At 39.2% G+C, this 19,050-nt stretch overlaps 1 protein-coding gene across 3 annotated transcripts; it reads left to right on the top strand.

Annotated features, from left to right (window-relative positions):
* Positions 1-439: 439 nt before the first annotated feature.
* On the top strand, positions 440-8,793 carry PFDN4 (prefoldin subunit 4). Of its 3 annotated transcripts, none has more exons than XM_034433035.3 (4): positions 440-727; positions 6,330-6,437; positions 7,372-7,512; positions 8,437-8,793. In XM_034433035.3, exons 1-4 carry the CDS (start codon positions 704-706, stop codon positions 8,566-8,568), a joined length of 405 nt encoding a protein of 134 aa, XP_034288926.1. In that variant the 5' UTR covers positions 440-703; the 3' UTR covers positions 8,569-8,793. The 3 variants fall into 3 exon arrangements, with proteins under 3 accessions (XP_034288926.1, XP_034288927.1, XP_034288928.1); XM_034433036.3 differs by having other exon boundaries at positions 718-945; XM_034433037.3 differs by lacking the exon at positions 440-727 and adding an exon at positions 4,895-6,241.
* The last annotated feature ends 10,257 nt before the right edge of the window (positions 8,794-19,050 follow it).

The following is a 19,050-nucleotide window of genomic DNA, read 5'->3' as shown; positions in this document are numbered from 1 at the left end:
CTAGTTGGGTAATGAAACGTCTGCAGGAAATCCACCAAGTTCAGAGAGCACCAAGGGCTCCTCATTTCAACTCTGAGCTACAAATAATCTCCTTTATTGGTAAAACAAATTAAATTATCCCAAGGCGCTCTCTTTCAACCCTAACACGCCACACAGGGTTATTGTTGTGGGGGGGGGGGAAAGAGGAAGGAGTGTTATATATTCGCCATCTTAAATAAAATATATACATAAAGTAATAAAAATGAACTAAAAATCAAATAGGTAGGTAAGTAAATAAAGGCCGCTGCAGGGTTGTGCTCATGTGCTGCGTGCACCTGAATGGGAAAAAGAATTTCCCTTTATTACTAGTTTGCAAAATACAAGGTTTTTTTCCCCTTCCTTTTCCCATCATTAACAAGGACGCTGCGCCCTCTGCCGGTTCTCGCCAGCATCACAACCTGCCAAAAATTTTCCAACCTCCCGCTCCTGCCGCCTCCTCTATACACTCTTTTGGGCCATACCAACTATCCTTGAAGTGAGGGGCGTTGAAGTGGCGTCTTTCCTCAAACTGAACGTGCGTCTTTTCTCAAACTGAACCCGAAGCCGCTCCCTTTCACCGAGACTCGCAGGAGAGAATGTAAGGAGAGAGAGAGAGAGAGAAAGAGACTCGGCCAAATGGGAAACCTCCCCTTCGAGAAAGGAGTAAGGTGGTTTAGTCCACAACATGGCGGCCACCATGAAGAAAGCGGTGAGAGGGCTGGGGAGGGCAGGAGAGCGGAGTCGGGGCGGAGTGGCGGCTGTTCTACTGTCTTACCTTCCCCCCTCCCCCCCACCTCCGTGATGTTTTCTCCGGCGTTCTCCTCAGTGGAAGCTGAGGAGCGGGAGGAGGCCGGAGAGCGTCCGGCGGGGAGGCCTTAGGCCTGGACAGGCGGAGGCCGTGAGCGGCGTGACCTGCCCGAAATGGAGGCGCGTTGAACGGGGGAACCCCGTTTTTTTTTGGCCCTGAAATGAGCGTGGCGTCCGGTTAAAGCAGCCTCTCAACCTGGCGCCCTCAGCGTTTGGGGGGGGGGAGGATACGAGGTGGGATGGCGCGGGGCGGGGCCTCCTTCGGCGGCGTAAAACTCTTCGCCGCCTGCAGAGGGCGCCGTACAGCTCAGGCTGAAGGGACCGCTGGGCGTTTTAGGGCATATAAAGCCGCTGAGGCGTCACGTGATTCTGACTGCGGGCTGAACCAGGCGCGCCCCGGAGAGGGACAGGGAGTGGAGACCACGAGGAAATCCTAGGCTGGGAGGCTGGAAAAGTTCCCAGCCCCCCTAAAAAAAGAGGCACTTTCCTGGTCCCCAGCAGATAAATTAGCCTGGGAAATATCATGGAGTCCAGCTCAACTGAAAAGAGGCTTCGTTGTTTTTTTCCCTCCCTCAGTTTGGGGAATGCATGGCGGCTCAACGTCTTCCAATGTCAAAGTCTGGTCTTGGGGTGTAGACTTATGTGAGCTACTGACATTCCTCCCCCATGTGCATAGGTCTCTTGCGTGAGCAGGGGGTTGGATTAGATGACCTCCAAGGTCCCTTCCAGCTCTGTTACCCGTTACCTCAGTAAGTAGCAGCACTCGGCCGATGCTTGGAAGCCAAGCATTGGGGAACCCGGTGGTGCTATTGGGGAGCTCATTGCAACGCTGGGTGCGAGCTTTGGTGTGTAGATGCACTGTTTTGACTCGCAGAACTGAAAGGCAGGCGATTGTAGGGTTGTGTGGCTCAGGTGTTGGGCCGGAAACTGGGAGACTGTGAGTTCTAGTTTTGCCTTAGGAATAAAATCCAATTGGGTGACTTTGGGGCCAGTCAGTTTTTCTCAGCCCAACCCAACTCATAGGATTATTGTGGGGGGGGGGGGGAAATAAGAGCATCCTATATGTACATCACCTTGAATGGATAAAAAATAAAGGTAGGATTAAAAAAAATAAATAGGACAGGGCTTGTGTCACTGTACACCCACCCTGTTCCCATGCCACCGACCTGGTTAATTTTTGGTTGGGGGACTAGGAACTCTCGTGACTATAAACAGGATTAAAAGGTAAAAACTGTACAATCCTTAGTGCTCTCTAAACTGGCTGTTTGCTTGCAGATGTTTTGGTTGCCTCACTAATGAAAGATTTACAAGTGAACAACCAAGCTCAGCACCAAGGATTCCACAGTTGAATCATGAACTACAAATATTCTCTTTTATTGGAAGATAAAAAAAACCCAAAACAACAACTGGGAATAAAGCAACCACCAATTACTCCCTACCAAAAAAGCTTTCCAGGATAAGAACATAAACTCATTAGGATGAATTCATTGGCCAACACTTTTTCAACAGAGCCTCACTCAGCTTAGGAGACCCTTTTGTTAACCCCATGCTTAGAAAGGGTTACTGTTTTTGTGCATTTTCTGTTTAATGTTCCTTGCTTTGAATTTAAACATACTTCAAAATAGCTCCCCCCCCCTTGTTGGCTGAATGTATTTTATTACTCTGGTTTTATGAATAAGTTAGAATGGTTGTGCAAAAACATTACTTTAAAAAATATATGATCAAACCCAGATACCTGGTTGTCCTGAGGCATGTTGTCATTTTACTTTGCAACAAAATTGCAAAGTAAATAATAATAAATAATAAAATAATTTATTTTTATTTTATTATTTTAGAAATAATAAAAAAATAATTAAACATTCAGCTGTGACTTTAGGGACAGAGGATAGAATCTTGCTTTAAAAATACGTTGACGAAGATTCTCATTTTCTTCTTATTTTCTTTTGCTTTGAAAAGTTCCACTGCTGATCCAAGTAGTTTCTTCAGACTGAGCAGTTTGGTTAGGGGAGCCCAATATATATATGTCCTCCAGGGTGGTTTCATTTCTCACCTAATTTGAATAAGCTCATGAGGCAGAAATTGGGTTGCTCCTAAATCTTTTCTCCTAGGTGGGTGGTTAAGTTATGCTTTAAAATCAAAAGCATAAAAGGAGAATATGCAGTGGGGCAAAAAAGTATTTAGTCAGCCACCAATTGTGCAAGTTCTCCCACTTAAAAAGATGAGAGAGGCCTGTAATTGTCATCATAGGTAGACCTCAACTATGAGAGACAAAATGAGAAAACAAATCCAGACAATCACATTGTCTGATTTGGAAAGAATTTATTTGCAAATTATGGTGGAAAATAAGTATTTGGTCAATATCAAAAGTTCATCTCAGTACTTTGTTATATATCCTTTGTTGGGAATGACAGAGGTCAAACGTTTTCTGTAAGTCTTCACAAGGTTGGCACACACTGTTGCTGGTATGTTGGCCCATTCCTCCATGCAGATCTCCTCTAGAGCAGTGATGTTTTGGGGCTGTTGCTGGGCAACACGGACTTTCAACTCCCTCCAAAGGTTTTCTATGGGGTTGAGATCTGGAGACTGGCTAGGCCACTCCAGGACCTTGAAATGCTTCTTATGAAGCCACTCCTTCGTTGCCCGGGCGGTGTGTTTGGGATCATTGTCATGCTGAAAGACCCACCCACGTTTCATCTTCAATGCCCTTGCTGATGGAAGGAGGTTTGCACTCAAAATCTCACGATACATGGCCCCATTCATTCTTTCCTGTACACAGATCAGTCGTCCTGGTCCCTTTGCAGAGAAACAGCCCCAAAGCATGATGTTGCCACCCCCATGCTTCACAGTAGGTATGGTGTTCTTTGGATGCAACTCAGCATTCTCTCTCCTCCAAACACGACAAGTTGTGTTTCTACCACAGTTCTACTTTGGTTTCATCTGACCATATGACATTCTCCCAATCCTCTTCTGGATCATCCAAATGCTCTCTAGCAAAGTTCAGACGGGCCCGGACATGTACTGGCTTAAGCAGGGGAACATGTCTAGCACTGCAGGATCTGAGTCCCTGGCGGCGTAGTATGTTACTGATGGTAACCTTTGTTACATTGGTCCCAGCTCTCTGCAGGTCATTCACTAGGTCCCCCCGTGTGGTTCTGGGATTTTTGCTCACCGTTCTTGTGATCATTTTGACCCCACGGGGTGAGATCTTGCGTGGAGCCCCAGATCGAGGGAGATTATCAGTGGTCATACAAGACCACTGTCTTCCATTTTCTAATTATTGCTCCCACAGTTCATTTCTTCATACCAAGCTGCTTGCCTATTTCAGATTCAGTCTTCCCAGCCTGGTGCTGGTCTACAATTTTGTTTCTGGTGTCCTTCGACAGCTTTTAGGTCTTCACCATAGTGGAGTTTGGAGTGTGACTGTTTGAGGTTGTGGACAGGTGTCTTATACTGATAACAAGTTCAAACAGGTGCCATTAATACAGGTAATGAGTGGAGGACAGAGGAGCCTCTTAAAGAAGAAGTTACAGGTATGTGAGAGCCAGAAATCTTGCTTGTTTGTAGGTGACCAAATACTTATTTTCCACCATAATTTGCAAATAAATTCTTTCCAAATCAGACAATGTGATTGTCTGGATTTGTTTTCTCATTTTGTCTCTCATAGTTGAGGTCTACCTATGATGACAATTACAGGCCTCTCTCATCTTTTTAAGTGGGAGAACTTGCACAATTGGTGGCTGACTAAATACTTTTTTGCCCCACTGTAGGTTTTCATGTATTCCCTCACTAATCTTTTGGTTATTTGTTTAGTTTTATTGGGAAAAACTGATTTTTCAGTAAAACTAAATAATTTTATAAAACTTTTCAACCGGTATTCAAGGCCAGTTTCAGTCAAACTGCAGAGCAATAAACATGAGGTTGAAGAAATATGCATTAGATGAGGGGTGTCAAACTCAAGGCCCGGGGGCCGGATGTGGCCCGTGGGGTACTTAGATCTGGCTGGTGGGGCTGCCCTGGAAACAGCGAAGGACAGGATGCAGGCCTCTGCCAGGGAAATCAAAGCTTGCAAGGGCCATGGGTGGCCCACCCAAGCTCTGTTTTCCCTGGCAGGGGGTTGCAGGAGGCAGTTGTAGGTGAAAATGGAGCTTGGGAACCCGTTTTCACTGGCAGAGTGCTTGGGCCATCACAGGTGCCCCCACACAAGTGATGTTGAGCTGACCATGCCCACCCTGACCACCCCGGCCTCCCAATGTCAAACACAACCCTGATGCGGCCCTCAATGAAATTGAGTTTGATACCCCTGCAGTCTAACTAGACAGTTTTAGATTGATGCTAATCTTGGGATTACTTTTCTTTGCTCCAAATTATTCGGGGAGAAAACTTCTTCCATCTTTATTCTGCTCTTCTGCCCTTTTTATTTGTTTGCTTTATTTTTCCGAGTAGTAGAATATTCTGTGGAGTTCTTGGTGCTCTTTCTGAGTTTGGTTGGTTGCTTGTAGGCATTTCATTATCTGTCTAGGTAACATTATCAGTGATAGTAAAGGGGAGTTGGTCCCTATTTATATACAATAGCTTGCTCTTCCAGTGTCGGGGTATGTATGGTTTTCTCCTTGGGAGTTCCTTGATTAGGATATTGTTTTCTGCTTGATTGTTTGTGTGATGTTAATGCCTACTTATCTGAATGCTGCTATTGGAGGTGATACGTTCTGGTCTTTTTTTTTTTTGTTCCCTTCTTCTCTTTTTGTTGTCTCTTTTGCCTGACATGTAAATATGCTTTATTTATATGTGTCTATTGATGGCTGATTGGTCTGCCAAATTTCCAGGAATTACCTAGTGTTTTGGATTTAGTTTGATCTAGAATGTTCACTGTTTTCCCCTTGAAAATATGATTGAGATTATGTTGTGAGATTAAGGCACTGTAATTATTTTTCTTTTGCAGTTGATTTGTTGTGTATTTTCTATTTTTATGGACATACAGTTCTCCTATTTATTCATTAGTCTGTCCCGTCTATTCCCAGGCCATACCAATTTAAAATATTGGCATAGTTCAACTGTAGCATGATAACATTAAGCCATAATGAGGTTTGCTTGCCTTTTATTTTAGTTATGTGAGACATCTGTTGTATTTAGCATTATATGCAGACTTAGCTATTTTGATTTAGTCAGCTAAATATGTCCTAGCTTAATGCTATATGTGAATCAGGTACTATGACTTGTTTTGTTTATGATCTCAGGTGTTTCCTATGGTTACAATTGTGTATGCAAATATCCTAAGGATTTTTCCTTATACCCTCCCTATGCTCCTTGTCTGTCAATGTTATGCTTTCGTTCTGTCAACATCTTCTCTGTATTGAATATGTGATCACTTCCTGTCTTAGAACATAAGCTGATTATTCTCTGACAAGCTGAAATAATGGTGTGTATGACGTAACCTAGTTTAACTGAAAAAAACGGATTATTATTCACATGCAATATATTTGAGGAGCTCTTTTGTTTTTGTATAGGCAGCAGAAGACGTTAACGTTACTTTTGAAGATCAGCAGAAAATCAACAAGTTTGCTAGAAACACCAGTAGAATTACAGAACTAAAAGAAGAAATAGACGATAAGAAGGTAACCGAAATCAGACAGTTCTTGAATCAAATCAAATAAATGTTTTTTTCTGTAAGGTTAATTGGCAAAAATATGTGCGCTACCATCCAAAGCCTTATGCTTTGGTTCATTTTATGCCAGTGGTATTCAGGAGAACTGGCAATGGTACAAATAGAAGCTCAGGTTTCTCTCGCTGATTCAGCAGAGTGGGAAGAAATTTGCTGCATAAATATTTATTCTACCAGGTTATAATATTATTGGCATATATTTCTCCTTTTGGCTAATTGTGTTAGGTAAAGTTTGATGTGACCTCAAATGGGCCACAAAAGTTTTCAGAATTGCTGGGAGTTGAATGGTGTACAAATGTTATCTCAGGATAGTAACTCATTTTTCCACAAAATTAAACATAACCACACTTTACTTTTCCCCTGCAAGAGCGAGACTCAGTATTCTGTTATATTCTACATTTCTCTGAACATGGATAATTTTTTATAAAGATAAGCCAACCACACAGCCATATTGTTAAGAGAACATTTTAAATCTAAGTAAGGACTTTGTCAAACCTATTATGACTGTGTGGAAATTAAAACCAATTCAATCAAGTCACCAAATTGAATCATGAGGCTGGGTGTTTCAAAATCAGTTTAAATCAACTCACCTTGTAGAATCATATTGACAGTTCATATGCCATTAAACCTATAACTATATTTTAATCACTTAAATTTATCTTTTTCAGTGTTGAGAGATAGGCCTAGCTGATTCTACTCTCTTGAATTTTGTTCCAAAGCTGTTTCTTAGATAGTCACAGCTAGTTTAGAATTACATACATATATACATGCATACATGTGTGTGAATGTGTGCATGAACATATAATGGTTTATCCTAAGTTGAATTACAATCCATATCATGATGATGGCTAAATCGGTGAGAAAATAACTTGATTTCTTAAACACAGAAACAGCTCCAGAACCTGCAAGATGCTTGTGATGACATTCTGGTGCTTGACGATGATTCATTATTGATACCATATCAAATTGGAGATGTCTTCATTAGTCACCCACAAGTTGAAACAGAAGACATGTTGGAGGAGGCAAAGGTAAGTTCTGTTCCTTGTGCTACTTCTGTGGCTCTCTTAAGATATTTCAGGAAGAAAAGATAGGGGTTGGGGGAGGGGGGGAACTGGCAAATATTTTTCTAGGTAGCCTTCTTTCTTCTATTGTATCTAGAAATCACTTGTTTTTCTTGCTCTCAACAATTTTTCAGCATCACAGTTCAAAGACATTGATTTGTTGCTGTTTTTGTTCAGTCTTTCTGATTGCCAACTTTCGCAGCTATGAAAACCATGAGTTGGCAATTTGTAGCTTTGTCATCAATGTGATGTTCTCTGATATTGAGCCTAAGATTGGTTTTTGCACTCTCATTTTTCAAGTTCAACAAAAGATGCATGAAGACTTTCTTCTTTCTAAAATAATATCATCAGCATATCTGTATGTTTTCTTTTTCCTGACAATGTTCACACCGTCTTCTGTTTCTTTCAGTCTCATAAGAAGTCCAGCATATACATTGAATTTATAGAGTGACAATATTTAACTTTGGTGTGCTGCTTTTCCAGTTTTGAACTTATGAATGGCTCCATATTCCATTCTCATTGTTGTTTTCTGGACCACATAATAATTCATGCCCAGTGTTGTCCAGATAAAGCATTCATGCTAGAGTAACATTAAAACAATAAAAATAATAATATATATAAAAACTTCAAATTGGTGAAACATTTTAAGTATGCATATAAGGTGGTCTGATGGATTCATATTTTTAAAAACTATCTATAACTCATGATCTTCTGAATCAGAAGTCTAATCAATAAAGGAAAAACAGTTGTTTTAGTCATTAACAAATGTGCTAATCTTTAAGGTGACATAGAATCTTTATTGATTTTGTTGTAATAGAGGAATGTTTGGAAGGGAAAATGTTTCCTTGAAATTTTTACTTAACATTTTTCCATTTTTTTTTTCTTTGCCAGAAAAACTTACAGGAAGAAATTGGAACTTTGGAAGCACAAGTGGAATCCATCCAAAAAGTATTATCAGATCTTAAAGTCCAGCTTTATGCAAAGTTTGGCAACAATATAAATCTCGAGGCAGACGATAATTAAATAGGAATAGAAATAGTATTGGATGTTTTTGTACTAATTATTTTTGCTTCATGGTCAATTTTTTGAGAAACCCCTTTTTTCTTTAAATTACATTTTTGTTTCATGTATTTAATTACATACATTCTTATTTATATGTTTAAACAAATTTGTCCAAATTCTCTGGTGTGTTATTAAAGGTGGGTGCTTACAAGTTTACTGAAAAAAGTAATAAAGCTCACAGAAATATTCTTTTTTCATGCCTATTATATAAGTACATTTTAGAAAAAAACACATTTTTAAACATTAGCACAAGACAGTTCATTGAGAAAAAACACAGATTACAGTTTCAATATTTAACAAAAAATATCACTCAAAATGCATATTTGAAAGAGATAGGAAAGCTTAAAAACCAGTTCTGTAGAGCAGCCTAATCCAATAGAAGATTCTTTCCAAGAGGAAAAATATACACTTGCTTTGTAAACTATATGCTATGTTTGTTGATTTTCAAGATTTACATTTGATTATCATTTAACTCAATCTCAAGGAGGAAGTTTGGAGTAATTTTAAACAAGAACATTGGCATTATTTTGTACAAGTGAACATTTGTGTATTAATTGTGGAAAAAACCCCAACATTTGGATTTTTTTTTTCAAAAGTTGAAGGGACAAATGATCAGTTAATTATATAGTTGAATAAGTTAAGCCATGTATGTATCTCTCTTCCAAAGCAAAAGGAAATTAAATACTCTAACTACCTATGCCACATTGAAGGTACAGAGAAGCATTGCAGTCAAGATTTTATGGAAATCAGGGAAATTCATTCTGGCAGCAATCAAGGTATTTCAAGCCAAACTTACAGTGCAAATGTAAGGAATTAAATTAGATCCATCTTTATATTTTACAACCTACAAACTGATCCGATCAGCTTTCCTTAAGGCTAGATGTCAGCGTTCCAAGTAATGCTCCCATAGAAAACAAATTCCGAGGCACAATTCGACACTATAATTGGTGTGTGTCTAATGTAGCCTTGAGGCTAGAAGACTTGCCAAGCATTGAAACCCAGTCCTGGTCCAGAATACTAACAACTTGAATCAGAGTTACTTTAAATCCCAGGGAATTACTAGTCACTGGAGAAATACAACGACAATTGGCAATTAATCTGTGAATACAAGTTTACTATCTATGGATTCTGATCTGAACACTTAAGTAAACTGGGATGGTTAAAGAAAGGAAAGCTGATATGGAACCTCAGAAGGGACTGACTCAAATCCCAGAAACTTACTATACATTGATGATGTAATTGGACTGATTGGACTGGCCAACAGTTTACATAATTTTATTTTTATGGATACAGATGAGTCCTTTTAAGAGCACATATTCAACACCAATAAGATTCTTTAGAATCTGCCAACACAGAGAAGGGAAAATAGACTCAAGTGACTTGTATTTTTTTAAGCTCTTCCTTTTCTGAAGCAGATCATATACAACAGACCTCAGCATTTTATGGTCCGTGGGTCATATCAGGCCCTTTGTGCTCTGAGATTAAGTGCTTTAGGGATAAAAAGCAGCAGCCAGTTTAGAAAACGAAAATTTACATTCTATTTATATATATATTTTCTTAATATTGGATGCTACAAAATTAAATACTGCCTTATTTTTAAGCGTACTTAACAAACAACCAAAATTCGGTAAACAAATAGACAAGTTTCATAGATAATAGGGTTTATAGGTTTAGTTCTTTAGGCTGTATAGATTCTATGTAATTTTCATGTTACAACAAATCTACAGTATATACAACTTGATGCTTTATTATTTTTTATTGTATTTTTTTATACTGGTCATCATAAAGTATTCTAAAGAAAACATGAGGATAGGGGATTGGATCTGGAGAAATGAAGGAGAATAAGGCGTTTTGTTTTTGTTTTAGGAAGTGATCTCATTCAGGCGTCTTTTTTAAAAAAAACTAGAGTTCAAATTTGGTGTCCCTCATGTGCATCTAGATTAGATTAGCAAGGAATTCTAGAAATGTACTGTAGGATGTATCCAGTGCATTATATCTAGGTATTTGTGATGAGATACACATTTTAAAATGAAAATTCCCAAATATGTTATTAATCATAATAATATTACACTTCTGCTATAGAAGCGTTATACTTCCACTTTGTCCTCCCATGTTGTTATTTTACTTGTTTTTTTTTTAATGTAGGAACATAAATGTATAATAATACAGTTAAATAGTTTAAGAGGATTGGAGAGAGAGCAGTTTGCTTTTAGGGCACTCAGGAGTGTATGTATTAGTAGTATTAAGCCAACATACAGTACATACAGAAAATCCTGTAATAGTTTTAAAAATTGCTAAGATCAGACTAATTCTTAATTCTTTGTTCTTTTCATCAAATTAAATTGCTGTTACTTGGACAGTCCAAAAGATGGCACTACAGTGCTGACAATCCCAAATCTCAAGAAGAAAACTATTGCTCTAAAATAGTTTCATTTGGCAAAGAATTGCTAATAACAGTTTTGGGTTAGAATATAACATTGTCCTCTGACATCCTTTTTGCCCACAACAGTTAAATTAGTACATGTACCTAGATTTCTACATTCTGATTACAGATACAGTGGTACCTTGGTACTCAACTGCTTTGAAACACATAAAATTTGGTACTTAACACATTTTGATGTGAAAATTTTGTCCCAGTACTAACCTGTCAGTGCTGGCTGCCTTGTGACTCTCTACATTGTTCCTTATGGGAAAAAATTGTTTGGTACTCATCGTTTTTGGTACTCATTGCACCTCCCAGAACCAATTAATGATGGGTACTGAGGTACCACTGTATGTAAGTAGATTTCACACAGTTGCAGAAACAAGAGGTTAATAATCAGTGAGCCCTTCTTTCAACATTTAGCAATAATGGCCTTAGGGAACACGCGCAATCGGCCAGCAATAAATTAGGCTTATTAGCAATAGCAATAGCACTTAAACTTATATACCGCTTTACAATGCTTTACAGCCCTCTCTAGGCAGTTTACAGTCAGCATCTTGCCCCCCAAAATTTGGGTCCTCATTTTACCCACCTCGGAAGGATGGAACCTTGAGTCAACCTTGAGCCTGGTGAGATTTGAACTGCCAAATTGCAGACAGTGCAGAAGTAGTCTGCAGTTCTGCACTCTAACCACTGCGCCACCGCGGCTCTTCATGCACATAATACTGTTCAAAAGTGATGAAAGCAGATAGCATATTCAATATTGGCCTTTCCAAAGTTAACATTTAATTACATTTATTTGTAAATTAAAACTTCTACTTGTGTTGTGGCCCGCCAGCGGCCTGTGCGGATTGTAGCTGATTCTGACAGCGAGGAGGCTGGTGTGCTGCGCCAGCAGCCTGTGCAGCTGGCACCCGAGTCAGACGAGGAGGCTGGAGAAGATGTGGTGCCAGAGGCAGGGATTCAGCCAGGGCCTTCAGAACCTCCAGAAGCTCCTTTAAGTGAAGAAGACGAAGAGGAGGAGCCTCTTCTCGATGCATGGACGCACAGAGCTGCCAAAAGGCAGGAGTGACTCCTCAGGAGGAGGTCTCCTCAAGAGTAAGGCTTGGGGCTAATTGGCCACTCCCTTAGCCTATTTAAGGAGGAACGCCGACTGAAGCAAATTGTAGGGAACAACTTTAGTTCATTCTCTTTCACATCTGGATTCTCTGCAAATTGCTTCTGGGCATTCTGCCAACCTTAGTAAGATTGTGATTACTTTATCTTTGTTTTCTTGTAGGCTGTTAAGGAAGTTTATTAATAGCCTTTGTTTGAAAAAGACTGATTTATTTTAGTAAATTTAAGTTTTGTACAAACTTTGTGTGTGCTGTATTCTTTGGGATCCGTAGCTGGGGCAGAACAACTTGATTCAGAATTAGGTTTCGTCAATCTCTGTTCCCTAAGCAGCACAGTTAAATATTTTCTTCATAGAAAAAGCCAGGGATGTGCACTTTGGAAAGGCAAAACTATCAAATGGAAACACAGGTTTTTAATCTTTTGATTTTTCTAGACTTTATCACTTGCATTTAAATAGCAACAGAGTATGTGGCATTGATGTGTGCTGAGAAAGTATTACATTCACAGCAAAGTTAAACTTCAGATGTTCTAGAATGGTGCTTTTATAAATGCAAGCAATCATATACTAAATATATAGGTATATATTTATGTTTTCTGAGGTTTTCACGGGTGTTTGTATGTAGGTCTTTGGTTATTCGGGTTTTCTCCCGCATAAAATTGGAAGTGTCTTGGCGATGTTTCGACGAAGTCTCATTCGTCATCTTCAGGCTGGTGTTTTCGGCTTCGTGCTTCTAGGAGCAATATTTATATACATACGTATACATATGCATACATACACACACACACACATTTATATATATATCAAATTTATATTTCACTGATAAATAAAGGGAGACTAGTCTAGATCTATTTCAAGCTATTTAGCTCTCATCAGCTAGCCATACCCTTACTTGGATTTGAACTTGGGCTGCCTGCATGTTAGGCAGTTGTATTAACATACATACATACCTACATACATATAGGGATATACTGACCCACCCAAGATTCTCTCCCCACATGCTTTGCTAAAGAAAGGTGCCAAAAGCCACATTTTATAATGCTGCGAGATACACAATCCTTGAATGACCTTAAAATGTTTTTGAATTTGAGACAGAGCCATAAATAAGCTAAGTGTTCACTGGTTGTAGGTTGTAATACAAGTAATCCTCAATTTACGACCATTTGTTTAACAACTGTTTTGTAACAGCTCTGGAAAAGGAGACTTAGGATCATCTTCACACTTAACAACTGTCGGAGTGTCCCCACAGGCAGTCGATCAAATTTCAGGCACTTGATAACTGGCCTGTCTTTATGACAATTGCAGCATTTCGGGTTTATGTAATCACCATTTGCAACCTTCACAGGGGGCTTCTGACAAGCAAAATCAATGGAGAAGCTAGAATTGCTTAACAACCACATAATTTGCTTAACAACTACAGCAAAAAAGATTGTAAAGTTGGATGTGACTTTCTTAATGAAGGATGGAAGTGATGGAAGTTCCAGTTCCAATTGAGGTCATAAATCAAGGATTAAGTACAGAGTTGAACGTATGAATGAGATGTTCTGAAATAAATACAATATGTCGTGAGAGGTCAATTTATGTATAAACAAGCTAGAGAGCTATAACTGGTAACAAAGGCCCCAGTAGGTATAGTAACTACTCAATCTTGACTGATCTCAAAAAGCCAATCAGGCAATTCTCAGATGATTTGCATCGATATAAAATCACAATCCCATCAAATGCAATGTATCTTTTCCCCCAAACTCTAGGGGAAAACATCTAGTGGCATTCAATCAGAGACAGAATCATCTTTGATTTCTTTGCTCTCAACGTTCTAGACAATAATAGTAATAGTCCAGTAATATATCTTTTGTATTTCCAATTAGAAATGCCAAACAATGTCCTTTTTCTGCCTTGACTATTCTTTTTTTTAAAAAAATACCTTTATTATTGTATTTCTGTTGCAGGATATTTATCTCAGGATGGTTATCTCAGTAGCAGACTGGGAGTCAAGTTTATCATTTTCTTGTTGACTAGAATATGTGTCACTTGTGTGATACTTGTAAACTTAGACACCAAGCAGGCTTCAGACTATGGTAATGATTAATATAAGACAATTGTTGTGCTGGCAGGGTTTGTATGCGTTAGCAGAAAAGTACATACATCAAAATAGAAGTTAACATGTCAACAGAGAAAGACCACTGAATGACAGACATCCCTATCCATGTAAAATTGAGGCTTAGCACATTTAACAGTTGCTTGATCTCAGTATAAGAATACATTGACTGTTGTTCTAACAAGCAAATAACATTAGAAACTTATCAAACAGTGGGTTCCTGATTATCTCATTTGAAATAACAAAACACTGCACTAATAAGGAAAGTATTTCATTCCACCTTCAAGAACCCCATTTCTGTTTTAGCTGCAGAAGTGTCCACGTTTCACTAGGAATATAGGAATGAGTATTCCCCATTCTTATTCAGTTAACCCAGAAAGCTCAAACTGCCCAAAGAGCTGCTGATTCAGTTCTACAGAGGAATTATTGAGTCTGTCATCTGCACCTCTATAACTCTCTGGTTTGGTTCTGCAACCCAACAAGACAGACACAGACTTCAGAGGATAATTAGAACTGCAGAAAAAACAATTGCTACCAACCTGCCTTCCATTGAGGACCTGTATACTGCACGAGTCAAAAAGAGGGCTGTGAAAACGTTTATAGACCCATCGCATCCTGGGCATAAATAGTTTCAATTTCTAGCCTCAAAATGACGCGACAGAGCACTGCACATCAGAACAACTAGATATAAGAACAGTTTTTTTCCAAACACCACTCTGTTAAACAACTAATTCCCACAACACTGTCAAATTAACTACTAAGACTGTATTACTATTCTCATCCTTACTAGTACCTATCTCTTCCCACTTATGGCTATATTCATGTTGCTTGTATCTTTACAACTTACATTGTTTTATTGTTTCCTAGTATGCTTTGATTGCTTTTTAGGATCCTATGACTATCACTAAGTGTTGTATCTTATGATTCTTGATGAATATATTTTATTTTTTCTTTATGTACACTGAGAGCATATGCACCAGTAGTGGTTTTCACTTACCTTCGCTACCGGTTCGGGACTGTGAGTGCGCTCACGCTCGCTTCGCTCACGCGCAGCGCTTCTGTGTATGGCCAGAACCTTCTGCACATGCGCAGAGCATCTATGATGACATCTGGGCAGGTGGAGCCTCCCGCCGCCGCCACTACCTGTTCGCCCAAACCAGGGCAAATCGGTAGAAACCCACCACTGATATGCATCAAAGGCAAATTCCTTGTGTGTCCAATCACACTTGGCCAATAAAGATTTCTATTCTATTCTATTCTATTCTATTCTATTCTATTCTATTCTATTCTATTCTATTCTATTCTATTCTATTCTATTCTATTCTATTCCATTCCATTCCATTCCATTCCATTCTGAATGAGGAGCACTAGCTGGAAAAAAAAAGATACCACAAGAAACTGTAAAATTGGAAAAGGCTGGAATATATGGTAATTGGGTTTTACAGATGAAAGTTGTTGCCTCTCTGAACTTGGATGGCTGTTTCCTCCTAAAGGGCTATTGACTCAATAGATAATGTGTGATTCCTTTTTAAAAAAAAGCATCACAAGAAACTTTAGTTGAAATATTATCTAATAGGTGAAAACAGAGTTTGGAGAAAGAAATGTGTTGCTTTTCTACAAACCCCAGCAGCCTGAGCTAACATAGCCAAGGGTGAAGAATGGCAGTCTCTAGTTTTTCTTTCAGTTATTGCTTCTATTATTATTTTATATTATTGCTTGATTTTGTTATGTTGTTGTTGTAGTTAAACCATCTTGCTGGAAAAGAAAACATAAGATAACATAATCTTTCATTAGAATAGCATAGAGGCCCCTTTTACACAGAGAGACCCACACAGACGCACACACACACACACAGACAGACAGACAGACAGACAGAAACACACACACACACACACACACACACACACACACACACACACACCCCTGCAGGCATAAAATGATGGCAACTGTAGTACAGTGAACATTTGACAAGCTAGAAGATCCCTAGCCCTGATATTGATTATTTTAAGTTGTTTAGCCATTTTTAGACTTAGAACTCCTAACTATAAAACAGCGATAATTTTACCAACTTGCTGTAATAGGCTGGTGATGGAAGTGACTATTATATGTACAAAAAGATTTAGCTTTTCAATTATAAAACTACAACTATGGGGTTTACAATAGGAAAAAAAAGCCCTGTATTATTATCAAAAATATATGCTACCCAGTGCTATTTAGGAGAGTAGCTATGTATAGATCATAGAAAGTGAAACACACACAGTGTTGCCATTTTCAATGGTATTCCAGTTGCTTTCTTCTCTAACCCCCATTCCAGGGGTGAAATGCTCCTGGTTCGGCCCAGTTCGGCCAAACCAGTAGCGATGGTGGCTGATTGTTTGGAGAACCGGTAGTGATGGCAGCTGGTGGTTTGGAGAACCAGTAGCGATGGCGGCTGGTGGTTTGGAGAACCGGTAGCGATGGCGGTGCGAGGCTCTGCCCACCCACCTGGTCACCGTTACTTCCTGATTTTAACCAGGAAGTAACCTGTTTTTTATCCTACTGTGCATGCGCAGAAGGGTTTGCACATGTGCAGAGGGTCCGCGCGTGCACGTGACAAGCATGCGGGGCGCATACACTTCCGAACCAGTTGGGAAGGTAAGTAGATTTCACCCCTGCCCCATTCTGAATTCAACATAGAATTAGTGGCACAAATTAGGAGAAAAAAGCATATATCTTTCCGTTGAATGGAGTGGTGGTGGGGCTGCTTAAGGTTATTATTATAGGAGACCGACTTTGGAAAATGATAATCAGCTTCATTAGTGTACCACAGATTCAAATGGACAAATAAAAGAGAGACAAGCCTTCTTCAAAAACTATTAAAATAAAATGCATTATTCATGGGGTGAGTTTAATAGTCATCCCTGGAGGGCTCAGACTGGTCATGAAAAAAATGAGTGTGATTTTTCTCTAGTGGATTAATTATTTAGAAGAACTCACTAAATCATTCTCATTTCTCTTTCCTGTTTTCTTGTAAGCATCCAATATTTGGGCCTCTTGCAGACTGCATGCAGCTTGGGTGCTCTTGATCAGTTCACTCCTGATTAGGAAAGTCAACTTTTTCTGAAAGTTAAAACTTCATACTTTCTAACCTGAGATTCAATTTGTTTTGGTTGTCAGAAAACATTGACTTCCTTCCTTCCTTCCTTCCTTCCTTCCTTCCTTCCTTCCTTCCTTCCTTCCTCCCTCCCTCCCTCCCTCCCTCTCCCTCCCTCCCTCCCTCCCTCCCTCCAAAAATAATTATGTTTGTCAGCTTTCTAATGGAGGGGGGAGGGAAGGAGATCAAAAGATTTCATTTTTATAGAGCAATAAAGCCTGACATAGCTTTATTTTATTATACTTTTATTGTTTTTATAGCTAATTCATGTTTCAAGTTTTAGCTATTTTTAGATTAAGGATTGTTTTATTTCTACATACCATTCTTGGCTTCTTCAAAAAGAAAGATAGTCCAATAATAACATCAACTGGATTGAGACCCATATTAACCTAAGTCTCTTATTAATTATTTCTTTCATTATTCAAATCAGTGGTGGGTTGCCCCCAGTTCGGACCAGTTCACAAGAACCGTAAAACCAGCGGGAGGCTCCGCCCACTGCCCCGGATGTTGTCATCGGCGATCTGTGCATGCACAGAAGCTTCCTGTTGTGATCCCGTTGTGAACTGGTAGTAAAGGTAAGTAGAACCCACCCCTGATTCAAATCCCTAGTTTGAACAATTTGCTCCAGTGGGTTTCATGGTCACCATCGTTCATTCTTCTACCAGGGACATCATAGTATGATTGGCTATCAAAAAGGGCCAGATAGTTCTCCAACAATTCGATTGAAGCTTCACCTCTTATTTTAGGTTACCATGCTTTGCCTTTTTGAGAGATGGCCTCCTGCTGACACCCCATATGCAAAAAGATATGTAAAGCTGCCAAAATCCTTTCCAAAACTGCAGTTTGGAATCAGCAAGGTTTCATTCTAAATAGTGTTTCAAGAATTCTAGGCAAAAGATTAAATTAAAATCTAACCAAAGTCAACATTTCGTATGATAAAACATTGATCTGCAGCTTTAATAGGGAAGCATTCAAATGTCTGCAACTGCTTCATTTTTTGAAAGGATGGAGCGAAAAGAATAAGGATGTTTGAGATTTGAAGTCTTTTAGCATGACAATAAATCTATGAAATATTCTGGCACCTCCTTTAAGGCAAAGCTACCACCCAACTTTCAAAGCCTTGATCTGATTTAATTTAAGATGACAGGTCTGCCAATATAGATATCCTGCTCAGCTCACTATTGATTGATTGATAATTAGCATAAATGCCATGGAAAAAGGGAAAATGTGATGGATCAAGTAATAGTTCCTATAAATTTCTTCCATTCATGCAATTTTATTGATTCATTCTTTCAAGATGCTCTGTTCTCCATTATAGCATGTTTCAGTGGAGCATCTAGCTGGCCTTGTCTAGCTATGGAAAAGCAGGGTTAATTTGGGAGATGGGAAGCCTCGGGCCTCACAACAGCTATGGACTAGACTGAAAGTTAAAAAATTTCCTGGACAAAAAGGGAATAGTAAATTGTCTGTGTACTATTGCCAAGAAAATAATGTCTGTACGTTAGTGAAGAGGGATGTGGTGGCTCAGTGGCTAAGATGTTGAGCCTGTCGATTGAAAGGTCGGCAGTTCAGCAGTTCGAATCCCTTGTGCCATGTAATAGAGTGAGCTCCTGTTACTATCCAAGCTTCTGCCAACCTAGCAATTCGAAAGCACGTAAAAAATGCAAGTAGAAAAA

This window comes from Pantherophis guttatus, chromosome 3, assembly GCF_059756535.1.
Source record: "Pantherophis guttatus breed Tessera chromosome 3, ASM5975653v1, whole genome shotgun sequence".
Lineage (NCBI taxonomy): Eukaryota > Metazoa > Chordata > Lepidosauria > Squamata > Colubridae > Pantherophis > Pantherophis guttatus.
Note: the sequence above shows the minus strand (reverse complement) of the source record. Positions and strands in the feature narration are given on the sequence as shown.

Coding starts and splice junctions, on each gene's coding strand:
- PFDN4 (XM_034433035.3), top strand. CDS start 704: ATGGCGGCCACCATGAAGAAAGCG. Junction 728..6,329: donor CGGCCACCATGAAGAAAGCG/GTGAGAGGGCTG, acceptor GTTTTTGTATAG/GCAGCAGAAGACGTTAACGT. Junction 7,513..8,436: donor ACATGTTGGAGGAGGCAAAG/GTAAGTTCTGTT, acceptor TTTCTTTGCCAG/AAAAACTTACAGGAAGAAAT.